The sequence below is a fragment of the Hemitrygon akajei genome, chromosome 7 (assembly GCF_048418815.1).
Source record: "Hemitrygon akajei chromosome 7, sHemAka1.3, whole genome shotgun sequence".
NCBI classification, from domain to species: Eukaryota; Metazoa; Chordata; class Chondrichthyes; order Myliobatiformes; family Dasyatidae; genus Hemitrygon; species Hemitrygon akajei.
This window is the reverse complement of record NC_133130.1, coordinates 165633143-165660156: the sequence shown is the minus strand read 5'-3', so window position 1 is coordinate 165660156 and position 27014 is coordinate 165633143. Positions and strand designations below refer to the sequence as shown.

Genomic DNA, 27014 nt, shown 5'->3' with positions numbered 1-27014 from the left:
TTATTCATTCAGATATAGCATGGAACAGGCCCCTCTAGCTGGGCCTTCGAGCTGGGAGCCCAGCAATCCCATAGCCCCAATTATTACTCACCTAATCACGGGGCAATTTACAGTGACCAATTAATGTATCCAGAATGTCTTTGGATTGTGGAAGGGAAGCAGAACGTCAAGGGAGGACATACAGAGAATGTTGGGATTGAACTTCAGAACTTCAGAATGCCCGAGCTGCATTTGCATCATGCTACCGCTACATCACCATGGTGCCCATCTACTGCCTACCCTGCCGAGGTCTAGTTGGATTGGAAGGGCCTGTTACTGAGCTGTATCTCAACAGGGGAGGAGAGAAATGGGACAGAGGGAGAGAGGTCTACCAGAAATTGGAGAATTCAGTGCTCATGCCATTGGGTTGTAGTTAAATAGCTAGAGTAAGGTAAGTTATTCCTCTGGTTTGTGATTAGTCTCCCGCTGACAGTGGAGGAGATCGTGGACAGACAGGTCAGTGTGGGAGTGGGAGGAAGGTTAATGGGGTCCCACAGTAGCTGTTGGTTGGTGCGACGCTATTACAGCTTGGAGGGTGGGAGTTGAGAGTTCAATTCCGGAGTCCCTGTAAGAAATGTGTGCCATCCTTCCCACGTGCGTGGGGAACAAAGTACCGGTTAGTAGGTTAATTGGTCATTGTAAATTGTGCAGTGATAAGGCTATGGTTAAAATCGGTGGGTTGCTGGGCAGTGAGGCTCATTGGGCCAGAAGGGCCTGTTCCACTCTGTATATCTGAACAAATATGGGTAGCCACTGCAAGATGTAGATAACCGTGGCAAATGGAGTGAAGGCGCTCGGCGAAGTGGTGGCCCGGCCCCATTCTGTCTGTTTACTGACTGCAATAACATGCATGAGGTAATTAATTGTGATACCTTCCTTGATTAAATAAACTCTGAGTAGGCCTGGCCTTGTCAAAGAGCTATTTGATTAGCCTGACTTGGAAAAGGTTACATTCTAATGCAAGCATTATCCACGGATTCTAATCCTATCCAATTGAAATCCTTCAGTGCTGGAATAATTTAGAGGATGTGTCAGAAACTCGGTAGACTTTCACATCTTTCTATGAGGTGCAGCAGCAGATATTCATGTACACAAAGCAATTAGATCAGCACGCTGTACACGAACGAACCAACGGACTTAATGGGGGCGCATCTTTCTCCAGAGGTCGAGCACTCTGTTACTGCATTTGTTTTATTACTCCGGAAGCTTCTTTTTATAAAACATGATTTAAGATGTTTATATCAGCATGGACAATAATAAAATTATTGGCTTCCAGGACATCAAAGATTAAATTGAGTATTGAAATATTTGTTATAATATTGCCAGATGTGGGAAGAAAATAAAGCAGGATCTGGAGTGACAGCAAAGGACAGACCTTTCAGCCCATCTAGTCCATGCTGAACATTAATTGGCTTAGTTCCATCAGCCTGCACCCAGACAATTGCCCTCCGTACCCCTCCCATCCATATACTTCTCAAAATTTCTCTGTAATATTACAATTGAACCTGAATCCACCACTTGTGCTAGCAGTGCATTCCACACTCTCACCACCCTCTGAGTAAAGAAGCCCCTCTCATGTTCTCCTTAAACATTTCACCATTCACCCTTAAACCATGACCTCTAGTTCTAGCCTCACCCAACCTCAGTGGAAAAAAACCTGCTTGAATTCACCCTATCTATGCCTCTCACAATTTTGCATACCTCTATCAAAACTTCCGTCATTCTCCTATGCTCCTTGAAATAAAGTCCTAACTTATTCAATCTTTCTCAATAACGCAGGTCCTCCAGTCCTGGCAATATCCTTGTAAATTTTCTCTGTACTCTTTCAGTCTTATTGACATCTTTCCTGCAGGATGGTGACCAGAATCCCAGTACATAAAGGATTATTTGTTGCTTTTGTAAACAAGCTGACTAGTCTGGTCTACAGCTCACATGTCTTCGCCCATGCACAACAGGAAGGAGGCCGCCTGCTTTAATTCCACTCCCTATCCCAGTCAAACATGTCACTCCATGGCCTCCTTTACGATGAGGCCCCTTACAGGCTGGACGGCAGCTCCTTATGTGCAGTCTGGCTAGGCTCTAACCTGATGGCATGAACATCTATTTCTTCCCCCTCCTCCTGGTGTCCCTCCTCCTTCCCTTTCTCCCATGGTCCACTCTCCTCTTCTGTCAGATTCCGTCCTCTTCAGCTCTTTACCTCTTCCACCTATCACCGCCCAGCTTGTCTCTTCCTCCCCCACCCTCCTGGCTTCACCTGTCACCTCCCTTCTGCCCCCTCCCAGTCCCGAAGAAGGTTCCCGGCCTGAAGCATTGACTGTTTATTCCTCTCCAGATTTGCTTGACCTAATCTTTATTTAAATTTAGAGACTGAGCCCAATAACAGGCCCTTCCGGCCCAATGAGTCCCTGCCCGCAACCCAATTCAACCCATGTGACCAATTAACAAACCGTGTGGGTGGAAACCAGAGCACCCGGAGGAAACTCATGTGGTCATGAGGAGGACATGCAAACTCTTTGCAGACAGCAGTGGGAGTTGGCGTTGTAAAGTGATGGGCTAACCGCTCCCTGATCAGCTGGGTTCCTCTAGCATTATGTGTGTGTTACACTGGGTTTCTCAGCGTCTGCAGAGCCACTTGATCTCAGGGCACTCACCTTCCTCTAACTCCATGCTGTGGAGGAAGAGCGGGTTCTGCAACACACTGCAGTGTCCCTGATTGTCCTCCTTGGTGAGCAACAGCACGTCCGTGTAGATGAAAATGCAAACCTACAGTGGAGCAAGACAAACACCACTTCAGCGTGTGTATGGGAATTGATGGCCAAACAAACTGAAACAAAATTAGCTGGGCTAAATGCTAGAAAGCACAGCACTCCTGTTCAATCAACAGTCAAAATGCCTGATACAATTTAACCCATTTCCATTTTTCACCTTGAAGACAGAGAGTGCACACAATCTAGGTTTAATCAAATACAGTATTACCAAAAGAGAAACACAAAATTACTTCAACAAAATTAGCAAAGAATTAACAGTGTTTACTCTTGCTCCAATTACAAACTGCTGCTACGTTTATTGATTTATTTAGAGATTTTAGAGATTTATTTAGCGTGGGGGTAGGCCCTTCCAGCCCTTCAAGCTGTGCTGCCCAGCAACCCCCGATTTAACCCGAGTCTAATCACTGGACAATTTACAATGACTAAACCTACTGACCTGTACGTCTTTGGACTGTGGGAGGAAACTGAGGAAACCCATGCAGTGCAGGGTGAATATACGGTTCCTTACAGAGGATAACAGGAGTGAACTCCAGATCTGAAGCCCTGAACTGAACTGAACCTCGCACTAACCACTATGCCACTGGTTCTGCAAACATAAAGGAACTAATTTTTGATGACGCTATCAGCACAGTGTGAGAATTAGGAGCAGGAATGGGTCTTCAGATCCTTCCCACTTGTTAGCTGTTTGTGAAAACCCTGACTGAACACCCAGCTTAACGACATCTTGCTGCACAATCTACATAACTTTGGCTTAAAACTAATCCATTCTGGACAATTACTTGCATCTTTGCACAGCTTTCAATAAACAGCCATATCGAATGTTGGAAAGCCTAGTTAGAGTGGATGTGGAGAGGACGTTTCCTATAGCGGATGAGTCTAGGACTGTTAGGTGCAGCCTCAGGATAGAGGGATGTCTATTGAGAACTGAAATGAGGAGGAAGTTTTTAGCCAGAGGGTGGTGAATCTGTGGATTTCATTGCCCCAGGCAGCTGTGGAGGTCAAGTCATTGAGTATATTTAAAGCAGCGGTTGATGGGTTCTTGATTAGCAAGCATGTCAAAGGTTATGGGAAGAAGGCAGGAGAATGGGGTTGAGAGAAATAATAAATCAGACATGAATGAATGGAGCAAATTTGATGGGCTGAATGGCCTAATTACACTCTGATGTTTTATGGTCTTATCCCAAGATGTCTTGAAGGATGTTTTACAACAGAATAGTCACCAAGCTATGTGAGTGAATTTAGAACAGGTGACTGAAAGCTTGAAGTGGGCTTAAAGGATCATATCAAAGAGCTTTTCAAGTGTAGATAACAACATAACAGCCAACTTGCTCACAGGAAGTAAATTTCTCACGAACTGCAAACCCCACACAAACACATTATCTGCTTTCTGAGTCCTGTTGGATCAGAGTGTAAAATTGCTATCGTACCGTCAGCAACCCCGAATTTAACCCTAGCTTAATCACAGGACAATTTACAGTGACCAATTAACCTACTCACCCGCATCTGTCTCTGGACTGTGGGAGGAAACTGGAGCACCCGGAGGAATCCCACGTGGTCACAGGAAGGACGTACAAACTCCTTACAGAGGTTGCTGGGATTGAACTCCAAACTGCGACGCCCAAGCTGTAATAGCGTCGCACTAACCACTACACTACCGTGACGGCTGCTGACAGGAGAAAGCCATGCTGACTCCGCACAGGGAGAACAAAGGTTGGGATCATACCGGCACTACTAGAGCCAAGGGAGCAACTTCACCGTCAGCAGGCCGTTTCTACAGATTATTGAGCAGTAACGTCAATTTCATCAGAAAATGTCTTATACCTCAGTTTTAACAGATTTCTGTGGCCCCAACTATGATTTGAGAGGAGGTTTTACAAGTTCAAACTTCAAGTTTAATTATCATTCAACCATACATGAATATAGTCAAACAAAACAGAGTTCCTCCAGGGCCAGGGTGCCAAACACACTACCAACAGCACAGTGCACAAGTAGCACATATGGTTACGGTTCCAGATTCAGACAATTGGCTGAGGCACCAGGAGAAGCAGCAGGGAGCCTGCAGAAGAATACTTATGCCCATGCTGTTTGAAGAATGGATTCCTTGGCAAAATAGACACATCCTGTCAAGTCAGACGCACAAATCCCTCGTATGTACAAGACTTTCTTATTTCTGGCAACAGAAGCAAAACTGCAGCAACTGAATTTTATCAAATTGAGATGATCTGCAACATTATTCTTATAGTTCAGATTCCAGACACTTGAAGGAAAATCTCACAGAGCTATACAAAAGGAACGGGAATGTGTTGAGAAACATTGCTCTTTCAAATTGCTGGCAATGATCCAGATGACCAAACCACCTTCTTCTGCACTGTAACATTCAGAAAATGCACAGAAATAAAGACAGCCTGCTGTCAACCTGCTCTGCCTTTGAAAAGGTTAAGATGCAAGGGAATTTCAACATGATCGTCTGGCATAATTTAAAAGTTATAGCAGAGTGGAAATAAAGCTGAATAATTTCTCCTTTTTTGTTAGATCATAGAAACATTAAATCATGATTGTACTTGTATTACATTACTGAAACTACAGATCTCAGGACTCTGGTTTGGAATTTACTGAACAGTAAAAAGGAAAGAGGCTGAGAGAACTTCCTATCAAAGCAAAATTCAGTCAGAGACACAATACAATGAGATATTAAACAGATGTAGTACCTCATGTGAACACTCACATGCAAGCACATACATACACCTACACAGAAAACACACACACACACCAAACACACACACAATGTATGATAAACACAAAGCACACTGCAGATGCTGTGGTCAAATCAACATGGACAAACAAGCTAGATTAACTCAGCAAGTCGGGCAGCATCCATTGAAATGAGCAGTCAACGTTTTGGGCCGAGACCCTTCATCAGGACTGAAGAAGGAGGGGGCAGGGGCCCTATAAAGAAGGTGGGGGGAGAGTGGAAGGTGCCAGGTGAAAAACAAATCAGAGGAAAGATCAAGGGGTGGGGGAGGGGAAGCAGGGAGGGGATAGGCAGGAAAAGTGAAGAAGGAATGCAAGGGGAAAGCACTATGGGTAGTAGAAGAAGGCAGAGTTATGAGAGGTGATAGGCAGCTGGAAGAGGAGGCAGAGTGAAAGTGGGATGGGGGAAGGGAGAGGGAGGGAATTACCGGAAGTTGGAGAATTTGATGTTCATACCAAGGGGCTGGAGACTACCCAGACGGTAGATGAGGTGTTGCTCCTCCAACCTGAGCTTGGCCTCATCATGGCAGTAGAGGAGGCCATGTATGGGCATATCCGAACGGGATTGTGAAGCAGAGTTGAAGTGGGTGGCAACTGGGAGATCCTGTCTGTTGTGGCGGACGGAGCGGAGGTGCTCGATGAAGCGGTCCCCCAATCTGCATCGGATCTCGCCTATATAGAGATACTTTTTTTCACCCTGTTCTAGGAAAGATGTCATCAAGTTGCAAAGAGTGCAGGAAAGATTTATGAGGACTTGGGTTTGAAGGCTTTCCTGCCTCAATGACCCAGAGAGGTATGTTGGCTGAGTCAGGGCTTTATTCTTTGACTCTGGCTGGGGTCACCCATGCCAAACTGGTCAAAGGGTATGGGTCAGACTAAAAGTGTCCCACTGGTCCTCCAGTTTCAGGGGGTTCAGCTTAAGGCTAACAACCCTAACTGGACAGAAAAACTGATGCAAAAAAACAATGAAGTTTCCTTCTCTGTGGCCAAGGACAAGCAGAGGTGGTGGACCTTCATTGCTACCCTCAACACCAATGGCGTAACACCCAATTAATTAATGATGGGACTTGAGGAGTTAAGTTTTGCAGGTAGGGCTGTATCATGGGAGAATGAGGTGTTCAAAATCCTAATGGAAAATAGACAGAATGGATGCACACTGTCTTTTTCCCCAAGACTGGGGAAACAAAGACTAGAGGTTATACATACAAGGTGAGAGGGCAGAGATGTAATTAGAACGTGGGGCAACTTTTTTCACCCAGAAGATGGTCTATTTATGGAATGAGCTGCCAGAGGAAGTAACTGAAGCACATACAAAGCAAAATTTCAAAGATATGGTAGTTGGATATGAAAGGTTCAGAGGGATATGAGCAAAGGGCAAAAGGTCAGCATGGGCCAGTGGGCTGAACAGCAGACTGCGTTACTGTGGTGAACTACATATACCTGTCTGGACATGCCCCCCTGCTGACTGCTCCTGTGGCCCCTCCCACAGACCCCGGTATAAAGGCGATTGAGGCCTGAGCCCTGCCCTCAGTCTCCAGGATGTAGTATGGTGGTCAATTACTGCTTGTTCTTTCTTCCAGTCAATAAAAGCCAATATCTTGCCTCCTGTCTCAGAGAGTTATTGATGGTGCTTCAGTTACCGAATGACTCTTTGACTCTTTGTGAAGTTCAGGATATAACTTGTAGAGAATGGATTACAAAGAATCGGAGTTGGAATTTTCAAGTGTGGGAACTACACTGCATTGGTAATTACCTTCCCAGCAAAGTTCAGGTCAATTCATCATCTAAGTACATACATGTCTCCATATAAAACCCTGAGATCCATTTTCATGCGGGAATTCACAGCAAATAGAAAGAAACACAATAGAATCAATGAAAAACCACACACGGCAGAGAGAGTCAAAACAACCGGTGTGCAAAAGACCACAAACTGTGCAATACAATAAGAAAAAAAATAATAAATGAATAAGCAATAGAGTCCTTGAGAATGAGTCCATACTTTGTGAGCAACACACACAATACACTGGAGGAACTCAGCAGGCCAGGCAACATCTATGGAAAAAAGTACAGTCGATGTTTCGGGCCATGGCCCTACTACACTAGATGTTGCCTGGCCTGCTGAGCTCCTCCAGGGTTTTCTGTGTGTTGCTCGGATTTCCAGCACCTGCAGATTTTCTCATGTTTGTCTGTACTTTGTGAAATCAATTCATTGCTGGGGTGCGTGAAGTTATCCTCTCTAGTTCAGAAGTCTGCTGGCCGAGGGTTATAAGTGTTTCTGAATCTGATGGTGTGGGACCTGAGGCTCCTGTATTTCCTGCCCCATTGTAGTAGTGAGAAGAGAGCATGGCCTGGATGGTAGGGGCCCTCGATAATGGATGCTGCTTTCCTACGACAGCGGGAAAGGTTCCTCACACATTCTTCATCACTGAAGCTCATGGAAAGAACTCTGGATCTAAAGTTTCCTCCTATGAACTTTTTATGTAATGGGAGGCACGGGAGACTGCAGATGCTGGAATCTGGAGCAACAATCTGCTGGGGTTTCAAGACATCAGCAGTTCCTTTCCTCCCACAGAAGCTGCTTGATCCACCACATTCTTCCAGTGGGTCATTGTTGTATCTAACTAACTGTACACTGAATGCTGCATACAGGGCACAGTTACATGTAGGTTTTTCGCTGATCTCCCATCTCATTTCTGGAACACACACTCAGCGATCACTTCATTATGTACCTCCTGAGCCTAATAGAGTGGCCACTGAGTGCACGTTCATGGGCTTCTGCTGTAGTCCATGCACCTCAAGGTTTGACATGTTGTGTGTCAGATGTTCTTCTGCACAGCACTGTTGTATCGTGTGATTATTTGAGTTACTGTCACCTTCCTGTCTGCTTGAACCAGTCTAGCCGTTCTCCTCTGACCTCTCTCACCAACAAGGCATTTGTTGGCATTTGTGACCTCTCTCACCACAAAACTGCTACTCGCTGGATGTTTCTTGTTTTTCATACCTTCTCCGCAAATTCCAGAGACTGTCGTGCGTGTAAATCCCAGGAGATCAGTACTTACATGTGTCATGAAATCTGTTTTTTTTTAGTGGCAGCAGTACAGTGCAATACATAAAATTGCTATAGTGCTGTGCAAAAGTCTGGGGTACATATAAATAGTTATGGTGTCTAAGGGTATTGCACAGTACTACACGTTGTCAGAAATCCAATCTTTCAAGTGAGATCTGAAATGTGGCCTCTCTGACAAATGAATTATTTGAAGGGCATGTGAAAATTTTCCAGTCCACTGTGCCAACAGCACTACTAGAAACAATGATATCATCGATCTCATTTCAAAAGTAGTACAGTGCTCAGTCAGACACTGTGCAACGTTCTGAGAACTACAAGTTTCTTCCTTCCATTCTATGGAACTGTTTGTATATTTCCATTTGACCATAATTATCCTAGTCATAAACAGACTATTCCAATGCATTGGAAAATGTAAAAGAAACTACTGTATGTAAGACAGTTAATTTCTTTGAGATAAAATATAATTGTACCTACCTTGAGGGGCTGACTTTTACCATCAAGGAAAAGAACATTTTCTGAAAGGATAAGTATTCGTGAAGGGCTGCACAAATCCAATGGCTGCCAAAAGAAACGGACAAAGTTGGAAAACTTTGAAAGCTTCAACTTAAACCTGTCACAGTACCATGAATCACCACTTACTAATGAGTCAGCTAAAGGAATTTCCATGACCGTTTCTTAACTAAGTAATTCTATCACTTTAGAAATACAGTTTCTAGACAATAATCCAGACAACACCCAGGTGCACTAGTAAATTTTCAAAGACAATGTTCTGGTGGCTTTCACCGCTACTGCAGCTCACACAGAAACCGAGAAAGGATAGAAACCATTTCCTCTGTCCACACTTTGCTACAAGGTCTCGGCACATCGTGAAGAGGAGGATGTTGAAGTGCTGCTGCCTACTGTGGCCAGTGCAGCTAACCTCAGAGTGTGTGGGCGGACTTCCCAAATAAGAGCTCTGTGCTCTCATACCACTTTTAACAATCCTGTGCACATCCGCTTCTTTCTTTTACTTACATTCATATTTTTTTGAGGTCACTTAAGAAGCGGGAGTGAAGATTGAAAATTGCTACTTTTATCGAACAGGAGGTATGAGGAGCAATTCTTCATATTCTGTCTGGGTAGCCTCCAACCTGACCGCATGAATATCAATTTCTCCAACTTCCTGTAATTTCTCCCCCCTCCTACTTCCCTTTTTTTTCTATTCCCCATTCTGACTCCACTCCTAACCCTTCTCTTCACCTCACCTGTCCATCATCTCCCTCTTGTTCCCCTTCTTCTCCTTCCCTTGCTCCTCTCCTATCAGATTCCTTCTCCAACCCTTTCCCTCTTTCACCTGTCACCTCCCAGCTTCTTACTTCATCCCTCCTCCTCCACCCACCTACCCTTCCCATCACCAGGTCTCTCCTATCACCTGCCAGCTTGTCCTCCTTCCCCTCCCCCCACCTTATTCTGGTTTCTGACCCCTGCCTTTCCAGTCCTGGCGAAGGGTCTCAGCCAAAATATTGACTGTTTATTCCTCTGCCTGACCTGATGAGCTCCTCCAGCACTTTGTGTCTCTTGTGTTTACCACAGTTTCCCTAATGTGTATTAGAAAGAGAGCCAAACATCTCAAATAGTTTTACTTAAGCGAGTATTACCTGCACGAAGAGAGGGAATACCAGGATTTTTGGAGCAAGAGGCAAGCAGGGCCCATAGCTGGCACGAGGAGTGTGTGATCTCACTACGGTGCAGTTCCTGTAGTCTCCATAGCTCCTCATTGCTTGCACTGTTGCTTTGAAGATGTCTGCTGAAGACCCGATGAGGGATTGCTTCCTGTCTGGGACACTTTGTACTCTGCCACGGTTTACATTTGCTGTTAGAGAGAGCATTGCCGTCACATCCACAATGATAACATTGGATTTTCTACCCAGAGCTACAATTGTAACAGGACATCATGGTTGATGTCATAGTTTTCAAACAGGTATCATGCCCAACATTTATAATAAAAAACTACATATTTCACACTAATATTTACTTATTATTTAGTAATTACCATATTATTTGTCAATGTATTTACTTTGTTACTTTATGTGTTGTGTGTGTGAGTTATATGTATAGTGTAGTGCACCCTTGACCAGAGGAATGTTGTTTCGTTTGATGGTATATATGTGTACAGTTGAATGACAATAAACTGAACTTAAACTTGAAATTGAAATTTATTATCAAAATACCATATACTACCTTGAGATTCATTATTTTACAGGCATTTAGAGAAAAATACAGAAATGCATCAGAATTTATGAAAAACAATACATAAATGAAGACTGACAAACAACTGTTTGTGAAAGAAGACAAACTGTGCAAATAAAAAAAAACCAGATAATACTGAGAGTGTCAGTTGTTGTATTCTTAGAAGTGAGTCCAGAGTATGGTGCCATAGAATTACCAAGCTGCCTGTCAGACTAGGCCCAGCATTGCTGTGGTAATCACCAGAGAGTGGGGTGTAGTAAACTCCCTGAGCGGTTTCCTGTTCTATATATCTTGGCACTAAATGGTAAAATATGACAGTACAGTGGTTAAAAGCATATGAGAATTATGTAAATGAAATAGTGTTAATGTGATCAGATATTTTTGCTTTATAAGACCATAACACACAACACATAGGAACAGAATTAGGCCATTCAGCCCATTGAGTCTACTCCACCATTCCAACATGGCTGATTTATTATCCCTCTTAACCCCATTCTCTTGCCTTCTCCCCATAACCTTTCACACCCTGATGAAGCAAGAACTTGGCCTCCATAGCTATCTTTGGCAATGAATTCCACAAATTCACCACCCTCTTGCTAAAGAAATTCCTCCTCATCTCTGTTCTCAATGGACATCCCTCTTTTCTGAGGTTGTGCCCTCTGGTCCTAGACTCCCCAACTATAGGAAACACCCTCTTCAAATCCACTCTATCTAGTCCTTTCAATATTTGATAGATTTCAATGAGATCCACTCCCATTCTTCTAAACACCAATGAGTAGAGGCCCAGAGCCATCAAACACTCCTCATTCATTAATCCTTTCATTTATTAATCCTTCTAAACTTCAATGAGTAGAGGCCTAGAGCCACCAAACGTTCTTCATTCATTAATCCTTTCATTCTTGGGATCATTCTCTTGTACCTCGCACAACATGCTGAAGGAACTCAGCAGGTCGGACAGCATCTGTGGAAATGAACAGTCAACGTTTCGGGCCGAGACTCTTCATCAGGACTGAAGAGGGAAGGGGCAGGGGCCCTATAAAGAAGGTGGGGGGAGGGTGGAAGGTGCCAGGTGAAAAACCAATCAGAGGAAAGATCAAGGGGTGGGGGAGGAGAAGCAGGGAGGGGATAGGCAGGAAAGGTGAAGAAGGAATGTAAGGGGAAAGCACTATGGGTAGCAGAAGAAGGCAGAATCATAAGAGAGGTGATAGGCAGCTAGAAGAGGAGGGAGAGTGAAAGTGGGATGGGGGAAGGGAGAGGGAGGGAATTACCGGAAGTTGGAGAATTCGATGTTCATACCAAGGGGCTGGAGACTACCCAGACGGTATATGAGGTGTTGCTCCTCCAACCTGAGTTTGGCCTCATCATGGCAGTAGAGGAGGCCATGTATGGACATATCCGAATGGGAATGTGAAGCAGAGTTGAAGTGGGTGGCAACTGGGAGATCCTGTCTGTTGTGGCGGATGGAGCGGAGGTGCTCGACGAAGCGGTCCCCCAATCTGCGTCGGGTCTCGCCGATGTAGAGGAGGCTGCACCGGGAGCACTGGATGCAATAGATTACCCCAACAGATTCACAAGTGGAGTGTCACTGCCATTCTCCTGTACATCCTCTGTGCTATGTTCCATGCATGTGTGCGTCATGAGAGACCGTAACCCCACCACATGCGTACATCGTGAGACACCGTCAGCCCCACCACATGCGTGCGTCGTGAGACCGTAACCCCACCATGTGTGTACGTCATGATAGACTGTGACCCCCACCACATGCGTACGTCGTGAGACACCGTCACCCCCACCACATGCGTGCATCGTGAGACCGTAACCCCACCACATGCGTACATCGTGAGACACCGTCACCCCACCACATGCGTGCATCGTGAGACCGTAACCCCACCACATGCGTACGTCGTGAGACACCGTCACCCCCACCACATGCGTGCATCGTGAGACACCGTCACCCCCACCACATGCGTGCATCGTGAGACCGTAACCCCACCACATGCGTACATCGTGAGACACCGTCACCCCCACCACATGCGTACATCGTGAGACACCGTAGCCCCCACCACATGCGTACATCGTGAGACACCGTCACCCCCACCACATGCGTACATCGTGAGACACTGTCACCCCCACCACATGCGTACATCGTGAGGCACCGTAACCCCCACCACATGCGTACATCGTGAGACACCGTCACCCCCACCACATGCGTACATCGTGAGACCGTAACCCCACCACATGCGTACATCGTGAGACACCGTCACCCCCACCACATGCGTACATCGTGAGACACCGTAGCCCCCACCACATGCGTACATCGTGAGACACCGTCACCCCCACCACATGCGTACATCGTGAGACACCGTCACCCCCACCACATGCGTACATCGTGAGACACCGTAACCCCACCACATGCGTACATCGTGAGACACCGTCACCCCCACCACATGCGTACATCGTGAGATACCGTCACCCCCACCACATGCGTGCATCGTGAGACACCGTCACCCCCACCACATGCGTGCATCGTGAGACCGTAACCCCACCACATGCGTGCATCGTGAGACACCGTAACCCCCACCACATGCGTACATCGTGAGACACCGTAACCCCACCAAAGATTGCCAAATCTTCCTACAAAACGTTTAAATGCTCTAGAAGGAAAATGCCTCATACTCTTAGAAATGGCTTTTAATCTACGTATAGGAGGAGCTTAAGGTCTGATCTCCACAATAGACCAGCAAGCAAACAACTCCAAGGAAGGAAATGCTGAAAGAGAGCTACTTCTTTTTTCAAACTACTTCTGCATTTTTCAGTGAAAGAAGTTATTCAGATTGGACTGCAAGAAGATAGTAAACACTGGCGAGAGGAGCAGCAGAGTCTCCCTCTTCCCATTTGTGAGATTTACCAGGAGCATTGGTGACCGTCCCTACCACCCTCCTCGTCATCAGGAAGCAGGCACAGGAGCATCAGGACTAGGACTGGATAACAGCTTCTCCCCCAGGCTCTAAAATTGCCTCCACCCAGGTCTTGTCTCTAGGACAGAGAGCTGTTTATTGTTTTTAATTATATTTTATTAAGTTATTTATGGTAAGATTTTGTTTTATGGGCTATGTGTGATATACACAGGAGGAACATTGTTTGGTTTGGTTGTATATATGTACAGTCAGATGATAATAAACTTGAACTAGAACTAGAATTTGAAATTAGCTTGAAAAGACACCTGGCTGTTTTTTTTTGTCAAAATGAGTTTTATGAGCAGCAGTGAGGCTCTGATAGTGAGAGCTCCTGTCAGCCTAGAGTTCAAAAAGCTGAAAGTAAATCTATCATTAAAGTACACAGAGTATACAGTATGTTACCACATACAATCCCGAGATTCAGTCTTCACGGGCATTCACAGTAAATACAAGAAATGCAATAGAATCAGTGAAAGACTGCACCCAACAGGAATGGACAAACAACCAGTTTGCAAAAAAAAAACCAACAGAACATGCAACTACAAAAGAGATCATTGTAATGTATGGATCTATTTCCTTTACAGCAACCACTCCCCACCAGCACTACGTACTGATCTGCTGTCTGCACATGCAGAGTGCTCACTCTCACTCTCTCTCTCACTGCAATGTTAAAGCCATTTCCTGTGTGTGTGCTTTTATTTAATTGATATGTGCACAGACACAATGATAATAATAATGAATAAATATATAGGATAGATAGATAAGTAGATAGATTGATACTTTCATAAATAAGCAATAAATATTGAGAACATGAGATGAAGAGTACTTGCAAGTGAGTCCATTGAAGTTGAGTGAAGTTATCAACGGTGGTTCAGGAACCTGATGGTTAATAACTGTTCCTGAACCTGGTGATGTGAGTCCTGAAACTCCTGTACCTTCTTCCTGATGAGAAGAGAGCCTATCGTTGACGGTGACAGTTCCTGATGATGGGTGCTGCTTTCCTGTGACAGCACTCTTGAGTAGATGTGCTCGGTGGTGGGGAGGGCTTTACCCATGATGGACTGGGCTGTATCCACTACTTTTTTGCAATATTTTCCATTCAAGGGCATTAGTGTTTCCATACCAGGCTATGATTCAGCCAGTCAATATACTGTCCATCACATAGCTATAGAAGGCTCAGACACTGATAAAGGTCAGCAATAAAAGAGAATGAACGTTGTTCTGATTACAAAGGTTCCTTCTGCTATGGAAAAGAGCTACCTTGCATTACTCTGCTAAATATTGAGTATGTTTCAGGGAATATTTAAACAAAAAATTATTGGATCCTGATGCTTTTGAGATCCAAAGGTTCTTCGGAAGTTAAGAGTGAGGTATAGTACTTGTTTACCATAATTTTATTAAGTATCACAAGAGCAATGAGGAATGGTGATAGTCAAAGAGAAGTGACAGAGAACGAAGGTGGTCTGGTCTTCTAATTCCAGGGTACTGATAGCAGAAATTGCACATGAGCCAGAGTTGAGCACCATGCATCTGCCAGTGAAAACAGAAAGGTGCCAGGAAAATCCAGAGGCAACCATAACCACCGAACAATCACTCACGTGTGAATAAGTGATTATATGAAAACACAAACAAGCAGTGGAATGTTAAATTACAATAAAAATAACAATTCCACAGCCTAGTCCAACAAAAGGTTCTTCCCAAGAGGGAAAGGAAATGGGAATTTGCCAGGAAAGGAGGCATGGTAACACATCAGTCATGGTGGAGGTGACTAAATGGGCAGAAAGCCAGCTTTCACTTCCGATGTGTTTTTATCAATAACAAACTCTAATTTAAGACCATAAGGCAGAGGAGCAAATTAGGCCACTCTGCCCATCGAGTATGTTCTGCTATTCCATGATGGCTGATTTATTAACCCTCTCTACCCTATTCTCCTTCTCCCCATAACCTTTGACACCCTGACCAATCATGAACCCATCAACTTCCGCTTCAAGTATATTCACCATACATATCTGCATGACTAAACACTTACAGAATGACTGTAGGTTCGATCTGAGAAGGAAAAGATTTAAAGGGAACTTGATGGATGGGTTTCCCACACAGTGAGTGGTGAGTACATTACCAATCTCAACTCTGAAATGGTTCCAGACTCACTTTCAATGACTCTACAACTCATGTTCTCAGAATTACTTCCTTCAAGCTTCAGGTTTATTTATCACATGCACATTTATACAGTGAAATGTGTCATTTGTGTTAACAACCAATGCAACTGAGGGTGCCCTAGGGGGCACCCCATCAGTGTCGCCACATATTCTGGTGCCAACATAACATATCCACAAATCTCACCAATGCTCAGCATTTGCTTTTATTGCACAGTTTGTCTTCTCCTGCACATTGATTCTTTGTCAGTCTTTGTTTTTTTTAATTAATTCATTGACAGGATGTGGGGTTGACAGCTCAGCCAGCATTTATTGCCCATCCCTAGTTGCCCTTGAGAAGGTGGTGATGAGCTGCCATCTGCTGCAGTGCCTGAGGTGTAGGTAGACCCACAGTGCTGTTAGGGAGGGAATTCCATGATTTTGACCCAGCGACAATGAGGCAACAGACGATATGTTTCCAGGTCAGGATGGTGAGTGATTTGGAGGGGGATTACCAAGTGGTGGTGTTCCCAGGTACCTGCTGTTCTTGTCCTTCCACATGGTAATGGTCGTGGGTCTGGAAGGTGCTGCTTTCGGAGCTTTGGTGTGTTGCTGGAATGCATCTTGTAGATGGTACACGGTACTGCAACTGTTCGTCGATGGTGGAGGGACTGGATGCTTGTGAAAGGTACCAATCAAGTGTGCTGCCTTGTACTGGATGGTGTCAAGCTTCTTGAGTGTTGATGGAGCTGCACTCATCCAGGCGAGTGGCGAGTATTCCATTACACTCCTGACCTGAGCCTTGTAGATGGTGGACAGGCTTTGGAAAGTCAGGTGATGAGTTACTTGCCACAGGATTCCTAGCCTTTGACCTGTTCTGGTAGCCACAGTGTTTATATGGCTAGCCCAGTTCAGTTTCCTGTCAATGGGAACCCACCCCCGGATGTTGATAGTAGGGGATTCAGTGATGGTGATGCCACTGAATGTCGAGGGACGATGGTTAGAGACTCTCTTGTGGAGATGGTCATTGCCTGGCACTTGAGTGGCTCAAATGTTTCTTGCCACTTGTCAGCCCAAACCTGGATATTGTCCAGGTCCTGCTGCATTTGGGTGTGAACTGCTTCACTATCTGAGGAGTCACAAAAGGTGCAGAACATTGTGCAGTCATCTCCGAACATCCCCACTTCTGACCTTATAACGGAAGGAAGGTCATTGATGAAGCAGCTGAAGATGGTCCCAGGACACTTCCCTGAGGAACTCCTGCAATGATGTCCTGAGGATGAGATGATTGATCTCCAACCAGCACAACCATCGTCCTTTGTGTCAGGTATAATTCCAACCAGCGGAGGGTTTCCCCTAATTCCTATTGATTCCATCTTAACTAAAGCTCCTTGATGCCATACTCAGTCAAATGGTGCCTTGATGTCGAGGGCGATCACTCTCACCTCACCTCTGGTATTCAGCTCTTTGGTCCATGTTAGAAGCAAGGAGGTGACGAGGTCAGGAGCTGAGTGGCCTTGACAGAATCCAAACTGGGCATCTATAAGCAGGTTATTGCTGAGTAGGTGCTGCATGATAGTACTGTTGATGACCCCTTCCACTACTGTGCTGATGATTGAGAGTAGGCTGATAGGGCAGTAACTGGCTGAGTTGGACTTGTCCTGTTTCTTGTGTATTTTCCACATTGCTGGGTAGATGCCGGTGTTGTAGCTGTACCGGAACAGTTTGGTTAGTAGCGTGGCAAGTTCTGGAGCACAAGTCTTCAGGACTACTGCCGGGACTTTGTCTGGGCTCGTAGCCTTCGCAGTGTCCGGTGCTTTCAGCCGTTTCTTGATATCACGTGGAGTGAATCGGATTGGGCTGCATGCAGTGCTGACATCTGGGGTGCCGGGGACTCCTGGAGGAGGCCGAGCCGGACCATCTACTCGGCACCTCTGACTGAAGCTTGTTACAAATGCATCAGCCTTATCTTTTGCACAGGTGTGCTGGGCTCCTCCATCATTGAGGATGAGGATATTTGTGGAGCTTCCTCCTCCAATGAGTTGTTTGATTGTCCACCACCATTCACGGCTGGATGTGGCAGGAGTACAGAGCTTAGATCTGATCTGTTGGTTGTGGGCTTTGTCTATTACTTGCTGCTTATGGTGTTTGACATGCAAGTAGTCCTGTACTGTGGCTTCACCAGAGTGACACCTCATATTGAGGTATGCCTGGTGTTGTTCTCGGCATGACCTCCTGCGCTCTTCATTGAACCAGGGTTGATCCCCTGGGCTGGTGGTAACGTTAGAGTGGGGGATATGCCAGGCCATGAGGTTACAGATTGTAGTTGAGTACAATTCTGCTGCTGCTGATGGCCCACAGCGCCTCATTGATGCCCAGTCTCGGACTGCTAGATCTGTTCAAAGTCTATCCCATTTAGCACGGTGATAGTGTCACACGATGCGGTGGAGAGTTTCTTCAATGTGGAGATGGGATTTAGTCTCCACGAATACTGTGCGGTGGTCACTCCTACCAATGCTGTCATGGGCGGATGCTTCTGCGGCAGGTAAGTCGGTGCGAATGAGGTCAAGACTGTTTCTCCCTCTTGTTGGTTCCCTGACCGCCTGCTGTAGTCCCAGTCTAGTAGCTCTGTCCAGTAGGACCTGACTAGCTCTGTCTGTGGTGGTACGACCAAGCCGCTCTTGGTGGTGGACACTGAAGTCCCCACCCAGAGTACATTCTGTGCCCCTCAGTGCCTCCCCCAAGTGCCGCTCAACATGGAGAAGTACTGATTCATCAGCTGAGGGAGGACGGTACATGGTAATCAGCAGGAGCTTTCCTTGTTCATGTTTAACCTGGTGCCCTGAGACTTCATGGGGGCCAGAGTTGATGTTGAGAGTTGCCCCTTAAGTCATAGCAGAATAAGTAACTGCTTTTTCATACAAATAGTTCTTATTGTAACTTATAGTACATTTTATGCACTGCCACACAAAAAAACAAATCTCACGACATTTGTCAGTGATAATAAACCTGACTAATTCAATAATGAGTCCGTGCTGTCAATCATGGGTGACGTTTTTTCTCAACCCCATTCTTCCTCTAGCTCCCTGTAGCCCTTTATCCCTTACCAATCGAGAACCTATCGATCTTAAGTAACCTTAAGTATGCCAAATAACCTTCACAACCGTCAGATTCACCAGCTTCTAGCTGAAGAAATTCTTCTCAAATAGGAAGTCCCTTTATTCTGTGGTCTGCACGAGGGGTTTAAATTTTATATAATTTTTATCTGGCGCAGTTGGTGCAGATACTGGCAAATACCTTGAGCCCAGTTTGCGAATACAGGCGTCTCTTCCCCATACTGACACCAGGTGGCAGCACCAGCACCAAGTCCAGAGAAATCAGAATCAGGTTCAAATCACTGGCATATGCTGTGAAATTTGTTGTTTTGTAGCAGCAGTACATTGCAATACATAATAATAAGAAAACTACAAATTATGATAAGAATATATAATTTATATAAAAATTGAAGTAGTGCAAAAATACAGCAAACAAAGTGAGGGAGTGTAATTGTGAAATCTGATGGCAGAAGGGAAGAAGCTGTTCCTGAAACATTGAGTGTGGGTCTTCAGGCTCCCGTACCTCCTCCCTGATGGTAACTGTGAGAAGAGGTCAAGTCTTGGGTGATGGGGGTGGGGGAGGGGGGGTCCTTAATAATGGATGCTGCCTTTTAGAGAAATCACCTTTTGAAGATGTGCTGAACGCTGGGGAGGCCAGTGCCCATGATGGAGCTGGCTGAGTTTACAACTTTCTGCAGCTTTTTCTGATCGGGTGCAGTGGCCCCTCCGTAGCAGGCGGTGATGCAACCAGTCAGAATGTTCTCCATGGTACATCTGTAGGCATTTGCTAAAATCTTTGGCGTCATACCAGATCTCCTCATGAGATATAGGTGTTGCTGTGTCTTCTTTAAAGCATATTCATATGTTGGGCCCAGGATAGATGCAGTCACATACCTTTTGAAAATCCTATGGTTTACGAGAATCATTTGTCACTTTTGAACATTTGTGACTAATTCTGCAGTCTATTGCGATTAGACCCATTAATTCACTATTTTGTAGCACTGCAGGGAGTAATGCTGAGGTTTTCTGAGAACTTGGTAACATGGTGAATGTTCTAACTGGTTGCATCACCATCTGGTGTGGAGGGGCCACTGCAAAGGATCGGAAAAAGCTGAAGAAAGCTCTTAACTCATCCAGTTCCATCATGGGCACTAAGATATTGAGGATATCTTCAAGAGGCCATGCCTCAGAAAGGTGGCATCTATCATTAAGGACCCCATCACCCAGGACATGCCCTCTTCTCATTGTTACCATCAGGAAGGAGGTTCAGAAGCCTGAAGATGCACACTCAATTTTTCAGAAGCAGCATCTCCCCCTCAGCCATCAGATTTCCGAATGGGCAATGAACCCATGAATACACCTCAGTATTTTTGCTCCCATTTGCACTACTTCTGTATATATTTCATACCGTGATAGGATAGTTTTACATATTGCACAGTACTACCTCCGCAAAGTAACAAATTTCACAATATATCCAGTGATAATAGACCTAGTTCTGATTCTGAGCACATCTGGAGTACTATGAACAATTCTGGGCCCCGTATCTAAGAAAGGATGCGCTTGCATTGGACGGAGTCCGAAGAAGGGGCACGAGAATGATCCTGGGAATGAAAGGGTTAATGAATAACTGCATTTGATGGCTCTGGGCCTGTAATTGCTGGAATTTAGAATGAGGGAGGATCTCACCAAAATCTATTGAATACTGAAAGGCCTAGATAGGGTGGATGTGGAGACGATATTTCCCATTGTGGGGGAGTCCGGGACCAGAGGGGACCGCCTCAGAATAGAGGGATGTTCCCTTAGAACAGAGATGAGGAGGAATTTCTTTAGCCAGATGATGGTGAATCCGTGGAATTCATTGCCACAGACGCCTGTGGCCAGGCCACTGAGTATATTTAAAGTGGAGGTTGACAGGTTATTGATTAGTAATGAAGTCAAAGGTTACAAGAGGAAGGTAGGAGAATGGGATTGAGGGGGATAGTGAATCAGCCATGAAGCAGAAGTGGAGCAGACACGATGGGCCAAATGTTTCTATGTTTAATGGTCTTTGGTGATCAGTGAGTCTAATGTTGAAGGGTCTTGGACTGAAACCTTGACTATTTACTCTTTTCCATAGATGCTGCCTGACCTGCCGAGTCCTTCCAGAATTTTGTGTGCGTTTCTAGATTTACTAAAGTGACAGTACCGTATAATATCGAACAGGAAGATTGTAGTACAACTGATCTGAAGCACTTACCATAAATGATGTGGTTATCTTGAGGTACTGGCCTCAGAATCTGAAAAGTATTACAATTAAGGAGAATTCACTTCAATCATGTGACTCGGTAATACATCAATAGCACATAAGGAAAGGTTTGACAGGTCGAAAGGGAAAGATTTTATTTAATTAGAGATACAGCACAGAACAGGCTCTTCCCACCCAGCAAGCCACCAATTTAACCCCAGTCTGATCACAATGACCCATTAACCTACTATCCTGTATGTCTCTGGACTGTGGGAGGAAACCGGAGCACCCAGAGGAAACCCACGCGCACATGGGAAGAACATGCAAACTTTCTTACAGAGGGCGCTAGAAATGAACTCCGAACTTCAACGCCCCAAGCCGTAACAGTGTTACACTAATTGCTGCGTTGTGTCACCCAAGGTAACCTGGCCCTTCACACAGAACGGTTGGAACATAGTTTTATCATAACCAATATTCTGTCTGTCAGAGAAACAAGTGGAAAGTGGCCATAGCCTCACTCAGGTCACTACAGCCCAGAGAGACTGTCTGTTCCACTCACCCCATCTCAGGCACCAACAACTGCTCATCCACCCACTGCCTAATCCAGCCTGTCATTCCCATCAAAGTTGCCCCTGAACCACCAACAGAGTGCAGGGGCAGCATGGTAGCACGCTTTACAGTGCCACTGATCAGAATTCAGTTCCTGCTGCTGTCTGTAAGGAGCTTGTACATTGTCCGCATGGCTACGTGGGTTTCTCCCGGGTGTTTCAGTTTGCAAAGGGTTAGTAAGTTGTGGGCATGCAATGCTGGTGCCAGAAGCGTGGCCACACTTACAGGCTGCCCCAGCACATCCTCAGAATGTGGTGGTGGTTGATGCGTGATGCATTTCACGGTATTTTTCTATGCACGTGTGACAAATGAAACTAGTCTTCATAAATGTCCAGAAGGACAGTGTGGTAATGGTTGATGTGAGGGGGCACCAGGGATGGAGGTAGAGGCAGATACATCAGGGGCAGTTGAGAGACTCTTAGATAGGCACATGGATAATAGAAAAATGGATGCTATGTGAGAGGGAAGGGTTAGATTGATCTTAGAGTAGGTTAAAAGATCAGCACAACATTGTGGCCCGAAGGGCCTGCGTGTGCCATAATGTTCCATGTTCTCTATCTTCCCCAAGTTATCGAGGTTCTTCTGTCTTTCCATTTCCTTTGAGTTTTATCTTAAATCACAGCAAGTCAGCCCAGCTTACCCGTATCTCCAACTTACATCAATGTTACATTCCTGACAAACAGAATCTATCATTGTCAAAGATATTTGAAAAATCACATTAGTTGCAGTTGGATTCTAAATAAATGTTCTAATATTGCTGATTCAATGGAGCTACCCTTCTTTTGGGTGGTGTTACCTGGCTGCCCCGTTTTATTGGTGACAGAATGAGGATGTTGTCTCCCTCGGGTGGAACATTTGGGACCAGACCCCCATTCTGCACGAGTTCCTCTCGCCGCTCCCAGCTGTTAAGTACGACCCCATTGGTGCCGTCGTACACAACATGGCAACTTTCCCTGTGCTCCAGCAGTCCGGCTGGCTGACTGCAGTACCTCTCGCGCTTATTGGGTGGAGACTGCAAATCCTGGTTCAGCTTGCTGGATGGTCTTCTAATCATTCGCTCGAAGCTGGGCTTCAAATGCGGGACCAGTCGCCAGATTAACACTATAATCTCACTGGGACAATTTCTGCAAAGGAACAGGGTACCATTTAAAGTAAGAAGTTAATGTTGATAAAAAGTGGAATTTTCTGCCAGAGAACTGTAGATTCAGATTGATTTGCCACAGCTGGTTGTGGAGGCCAAGTCACTGAGTATACTTCAAGCTGAGGTTGACATTAGTCAGGATGTCAAAGGTCACAGGAAGGAGGCAGGAGAATGGGGTTGACAGGGATAACATATTAGACATGATGGAATGGCAGAGCTGACGCGATGGCCGAATGGCCTAATTATGCTCCTATGTCTTTGCTCTTATGGTGAAGGGGCTTGTCGTATCCAGTCACGGACAGCTCACTCATCTTTGGCCCCCACTGAACACTCAGCTCTCACTGTTGCCCCAAGTAGCTGTCTGCTTATGACAGCAGCCATACCCTGGTACTCTGCCTCGACAGGTAGGCTCAACCAGGTGAGAGTAGCCGGTCGACCTCATATCCTGGTGAGACAGGGACACGCCTGCTACAGCATGCAAAGTCAGCTCGACAGACTGGGCAGATGAGACCTACAGTGAGATCCAACGGTCAGGAATGAGGTTCTGTAACACTCCGTGGAGAGTGAAGGGCAGGACAAGGCACAGAAGACGTCATGGTCATCCACTGCAACCAAGGAAGACCCCGGTTGTGACAACCACTCGTACCACTGGACCCAGACTTCCGAGGCAGAGAGAGCAGAACTGTCCTGGTGTAACAACTTTTCCATTTTAAAAAACTCTCCCACACAGGTCTCCTGTCTTTGTTGAATAAGGTAGACAACCAGCATTAGAAAAGAGCAGTTTCAGAGCCAAACCCAATATTTAACAAAACTCCCAGTCTAACAGTGAAAGAGTGTTATCTGACCACAGAGATCACGAAATATTACACAGGATCAAAGCTGATCTAATGATTACTCGTTGCAAGTTCTCACTGGGGTAAAAACAAACAGCTTGCTATTTATTGCAGGAAGTCCTACAGCCAGCCACAGTGGCCTAGACGTTCCCAGGGACCATGGAAAGTTGGTGCTGCCAGCTTATTATGATTGGGCATGCATCCAACCCTTACTGCAATATTCATTAGAGCTGCTCCTGTTTATGGGTGATAATTGATCTGATACCGCGTTGGGGACAGATGCACTCTGACTGCAGACACAAGCAGCTGTGGGAGATGCAGCTCCACACAGCAAAAAGCTCTCTGCTGGACATCAGCAGCCCGAGCAGACATGATAAAAGGCTGATTAACTCCTGACAGGTCAACACACACAACACAAGCATGAGAGATTCTGCAGACGCTGGAAATCCAGAGTAACACACAGAAAATGCTGGAGCAACTCAGCAGGTCAGGCAGCTTCTATGGAGGGGAATAAACAATCAACGCTTCAGGCCGAGATCCTTCATCAGGGCTGCAAAAGAAGGGGGAAGGTGCCAAAAATAGAAGTTGGGGGGGGGGGGGGAGCAGGAGGTGTACAAGCTTGCAGGAGATAGGTGAGATCAGGTGTAGGGGAGGACGAGGAGGGTGAGAATAAGATTTGTTTTACTTGTCACATGTATATCAAAACATACAGTAGAATGAGTCGCCGGCATCAAATCACTCAGTGAGGATTGTGCTGGGGTAGTCTGCAAGAGTCGCCATGCTTCTGGCAGCAATATAACATGGCCACAACTCCCTCACCCTAACTCGTACGTCTCTGGAACGTGGGAGGAAACCGGAGCACCAGAGGAAACCCTCATGGTCATGAAGCGAATGTGCAAACTCCTTCGAGAAAATGGTGGAAACCAAACCCAGGCAGTGGTCACTGTTGCTGTGAACAGTTACTCTTGTGGTGAACTACATATACCTGTCTGGACTGCTCCTGTGGCTCCTCCCACAGACCCCCGCTGACTGCTCCTGTGGCTCCTCCCACAGACCCCCGCTGACTGCTCCTGTGACTCCTCCCACAGACCCCCGCTGACTGCTCCTGTGGCTCCTCCCACAGACCCCCTGCTGACTGCTCCTGTGACTCCTCCCACAGACCCCCGCTGACTGCTCCTGTGGCCCCTCCCACAGACCCCCGCTGACTGCTCCTGTGGCTCCTCCCACAGACCCCCGCTGACTGCTCCTGTGGCTCCTCCCACAGACCCCCGCTGACTGCTCCTGTGGCTCCTCCCACAGACCCCCGCTGACTGCTCCTGTGGCTCCTCCCACTGACCCCTGCTGACTCCTCCTGTGGCTCCTCCCACAGACCCCCTGCTGACTGCTCCTGTGGCTCCTCCCACAGACCCCCGCTGACTGCTCCTGTGGCTCCTCCCACAGACCCCTGCTGACTGCTCCTGTGGCTCCTCCCACAGACCCCCGCTGACTGCTCCTGTGGCTCCTCCCACAGACCCCCGCTGACTGCTCCTGTGGCTCCTCCCACAGACCCCCGCTGACTGCTCCTGTGGCTCCTCCCACAGACCCCCCCGCTGACTGCTCCTGTGGCTCCTCCCACAGACCCCCGCTGACTGCTCCTGTGACTCCTCCCACAGACCCCCTGCTGACTGCTCCTGTGGCCCCTCCCACAGACCCACTGCTGACTGCTCCTGTGGCTCCTCCCACAGACCCCCGCTGACTGCTCCTGTGGCTCCTCCCACAGACCCCCGCTGACTGCTCCTGTGGCTCCTCCCACAGACCCCCGCTGACTGTTCCTGTGGCTCCTCCCACAGACCCACTGCTGACTGCTCCTGTGGCTCCTCCCACAGACCCCTGCTGACTGTTCCTGTGGCTCCTCCCACAGACCCCCGCTGACTGCTCCTGTGGCTCCTCCCACAGACCCCCGCTGACTGCTCCTGTGGCTCCGCCCACAGACACCCGCTGACTGCTCCTGTGGCTCCTCCCACAGACCCCCGCTGACTGCTCCTGTGGCTCCGCCCACAGACACCCGCTGACTGCTCCTGTGGCTCCGCCCACAGACACCCGCTGACTGCTCCTGTGGCTCCGCCCACAGACACCCGCTGACTGCTCCTGTGGCTCCGCCCACAGACACCCGCTGACTGCTCCTGTGGCTCCTCCCACAGACACCCGCTGACTGCTCCTGTGGCTCCGCCCACAGACACCCGCTGACTGCTCCTGTGGCTCCTCCCACAGACCCCCGCTGACTGCTCCTGTGGCTCCTCCCACAGACCCCCCCCTGCTGACTGCTCCTGTGGCCCCTCCCACAGACCCCCTGCTGACAGCTCCTGTGGCTCCTCCCACAGACCCCTGTATAAAGGCGATTGAGGCCTGAGCCCGGCCTCATTCTCCAGGATGTAGTGTTGTTCATTCTTCCAGTCAATAAAAGCCGATATCTCGCTTCTTACGTCTCAGAGTGAGTTATTGATGGTGCATCAACTCTAAATGAGAAGTAACACACACAAAGTGCTGGAGGAACTCAGCAGGCCAGGCAACATCTACGGAAAAGGGTACAGTCAACGTTTCGGGCCGAGATCCTTCAGCAGGTCTCTTTTCCATAGATGCTGCCTGGCCTGCTGAGTTCCTCCAGCATTTTGTGTGTGTGGCTTGGATTTCCAGCATCTGCAGATACTCTCTTGTTTGACACTACATGAGGAGCAACCATACTATTATACTACAGCTAAATTAGAGAACGTGAAATGTGTTGTTTTGTGGCAGAGACCCAAAAATATTAGAATTCACTAAAAAAGGAATGATGAGGGAGTGTTCATGGATTCATTGCCCATTCAGAAAACTGATGGAAGCAAAGAAGCTGTTCTTGAAACATTTAATGTGTGCCTTTGGGCTTCTGTACCTCCTCTTGATGGAAACGAGGAGAAGAGGGCATTGTTAAATTGTTAAAAATCTTTACGCAGCTTGATGAGAAAGCATTTGTGATGAATTTAGTTGCATTCCGCCTGATTAACTGAGATTAATTGAGATTGTGTGCTGTGTGAGTTTTACCTGATTGCGTGCGCGAGCTGAACACATTTCCACTGCTCGACGGGCTGTCCGTTCAGCTGGAGCACAGTGTCTAAGGACTGTAAGCCGGACTGATCGGCTGGGCCACCTG

The 27014-nt window shown here is 46.7% G+C and overlaps 1 protein-coding gene across 6 annotated transcripts in view; it reads right to left on the bottom strand.

Moving 5' to 3' along the window:
- rgs3a (regulator of G protein signaling 3a) overlaps positions 1-27014 on the bottom strand; it is a 265827-nt gene that overhangs the window by 139760 nt on the left and 99053 nt on the right. For all 6 annotated transcript variants that reach the window (XM_073052456.1, XM_073052457.1, XM_073052458.1 and 3 more), the window contains 6 exons: positions 26906-27011; positions 22671-22998; positions 21278-21317; positions 10263-10477; positions 9100-9183; positions 2691-2802 (listed from right to left, as the gene is read on the bottom strand). In XM_073052456.1, the coding sequence (XP_072908557.1) occupies positions 2691-2802; positions 9100-9183; positions 10263-10477; positions 21278-21317; positions 22671-22998; positions 26906-27011 (885 nt within the window). The remainder of the gene's footprint in view (positions 1-2690; positions 2803-9099; positions 9184-10262; positions 10478-21277; positions 21318-22670; positions 22999-26905; positions 27012-27014) is intronic.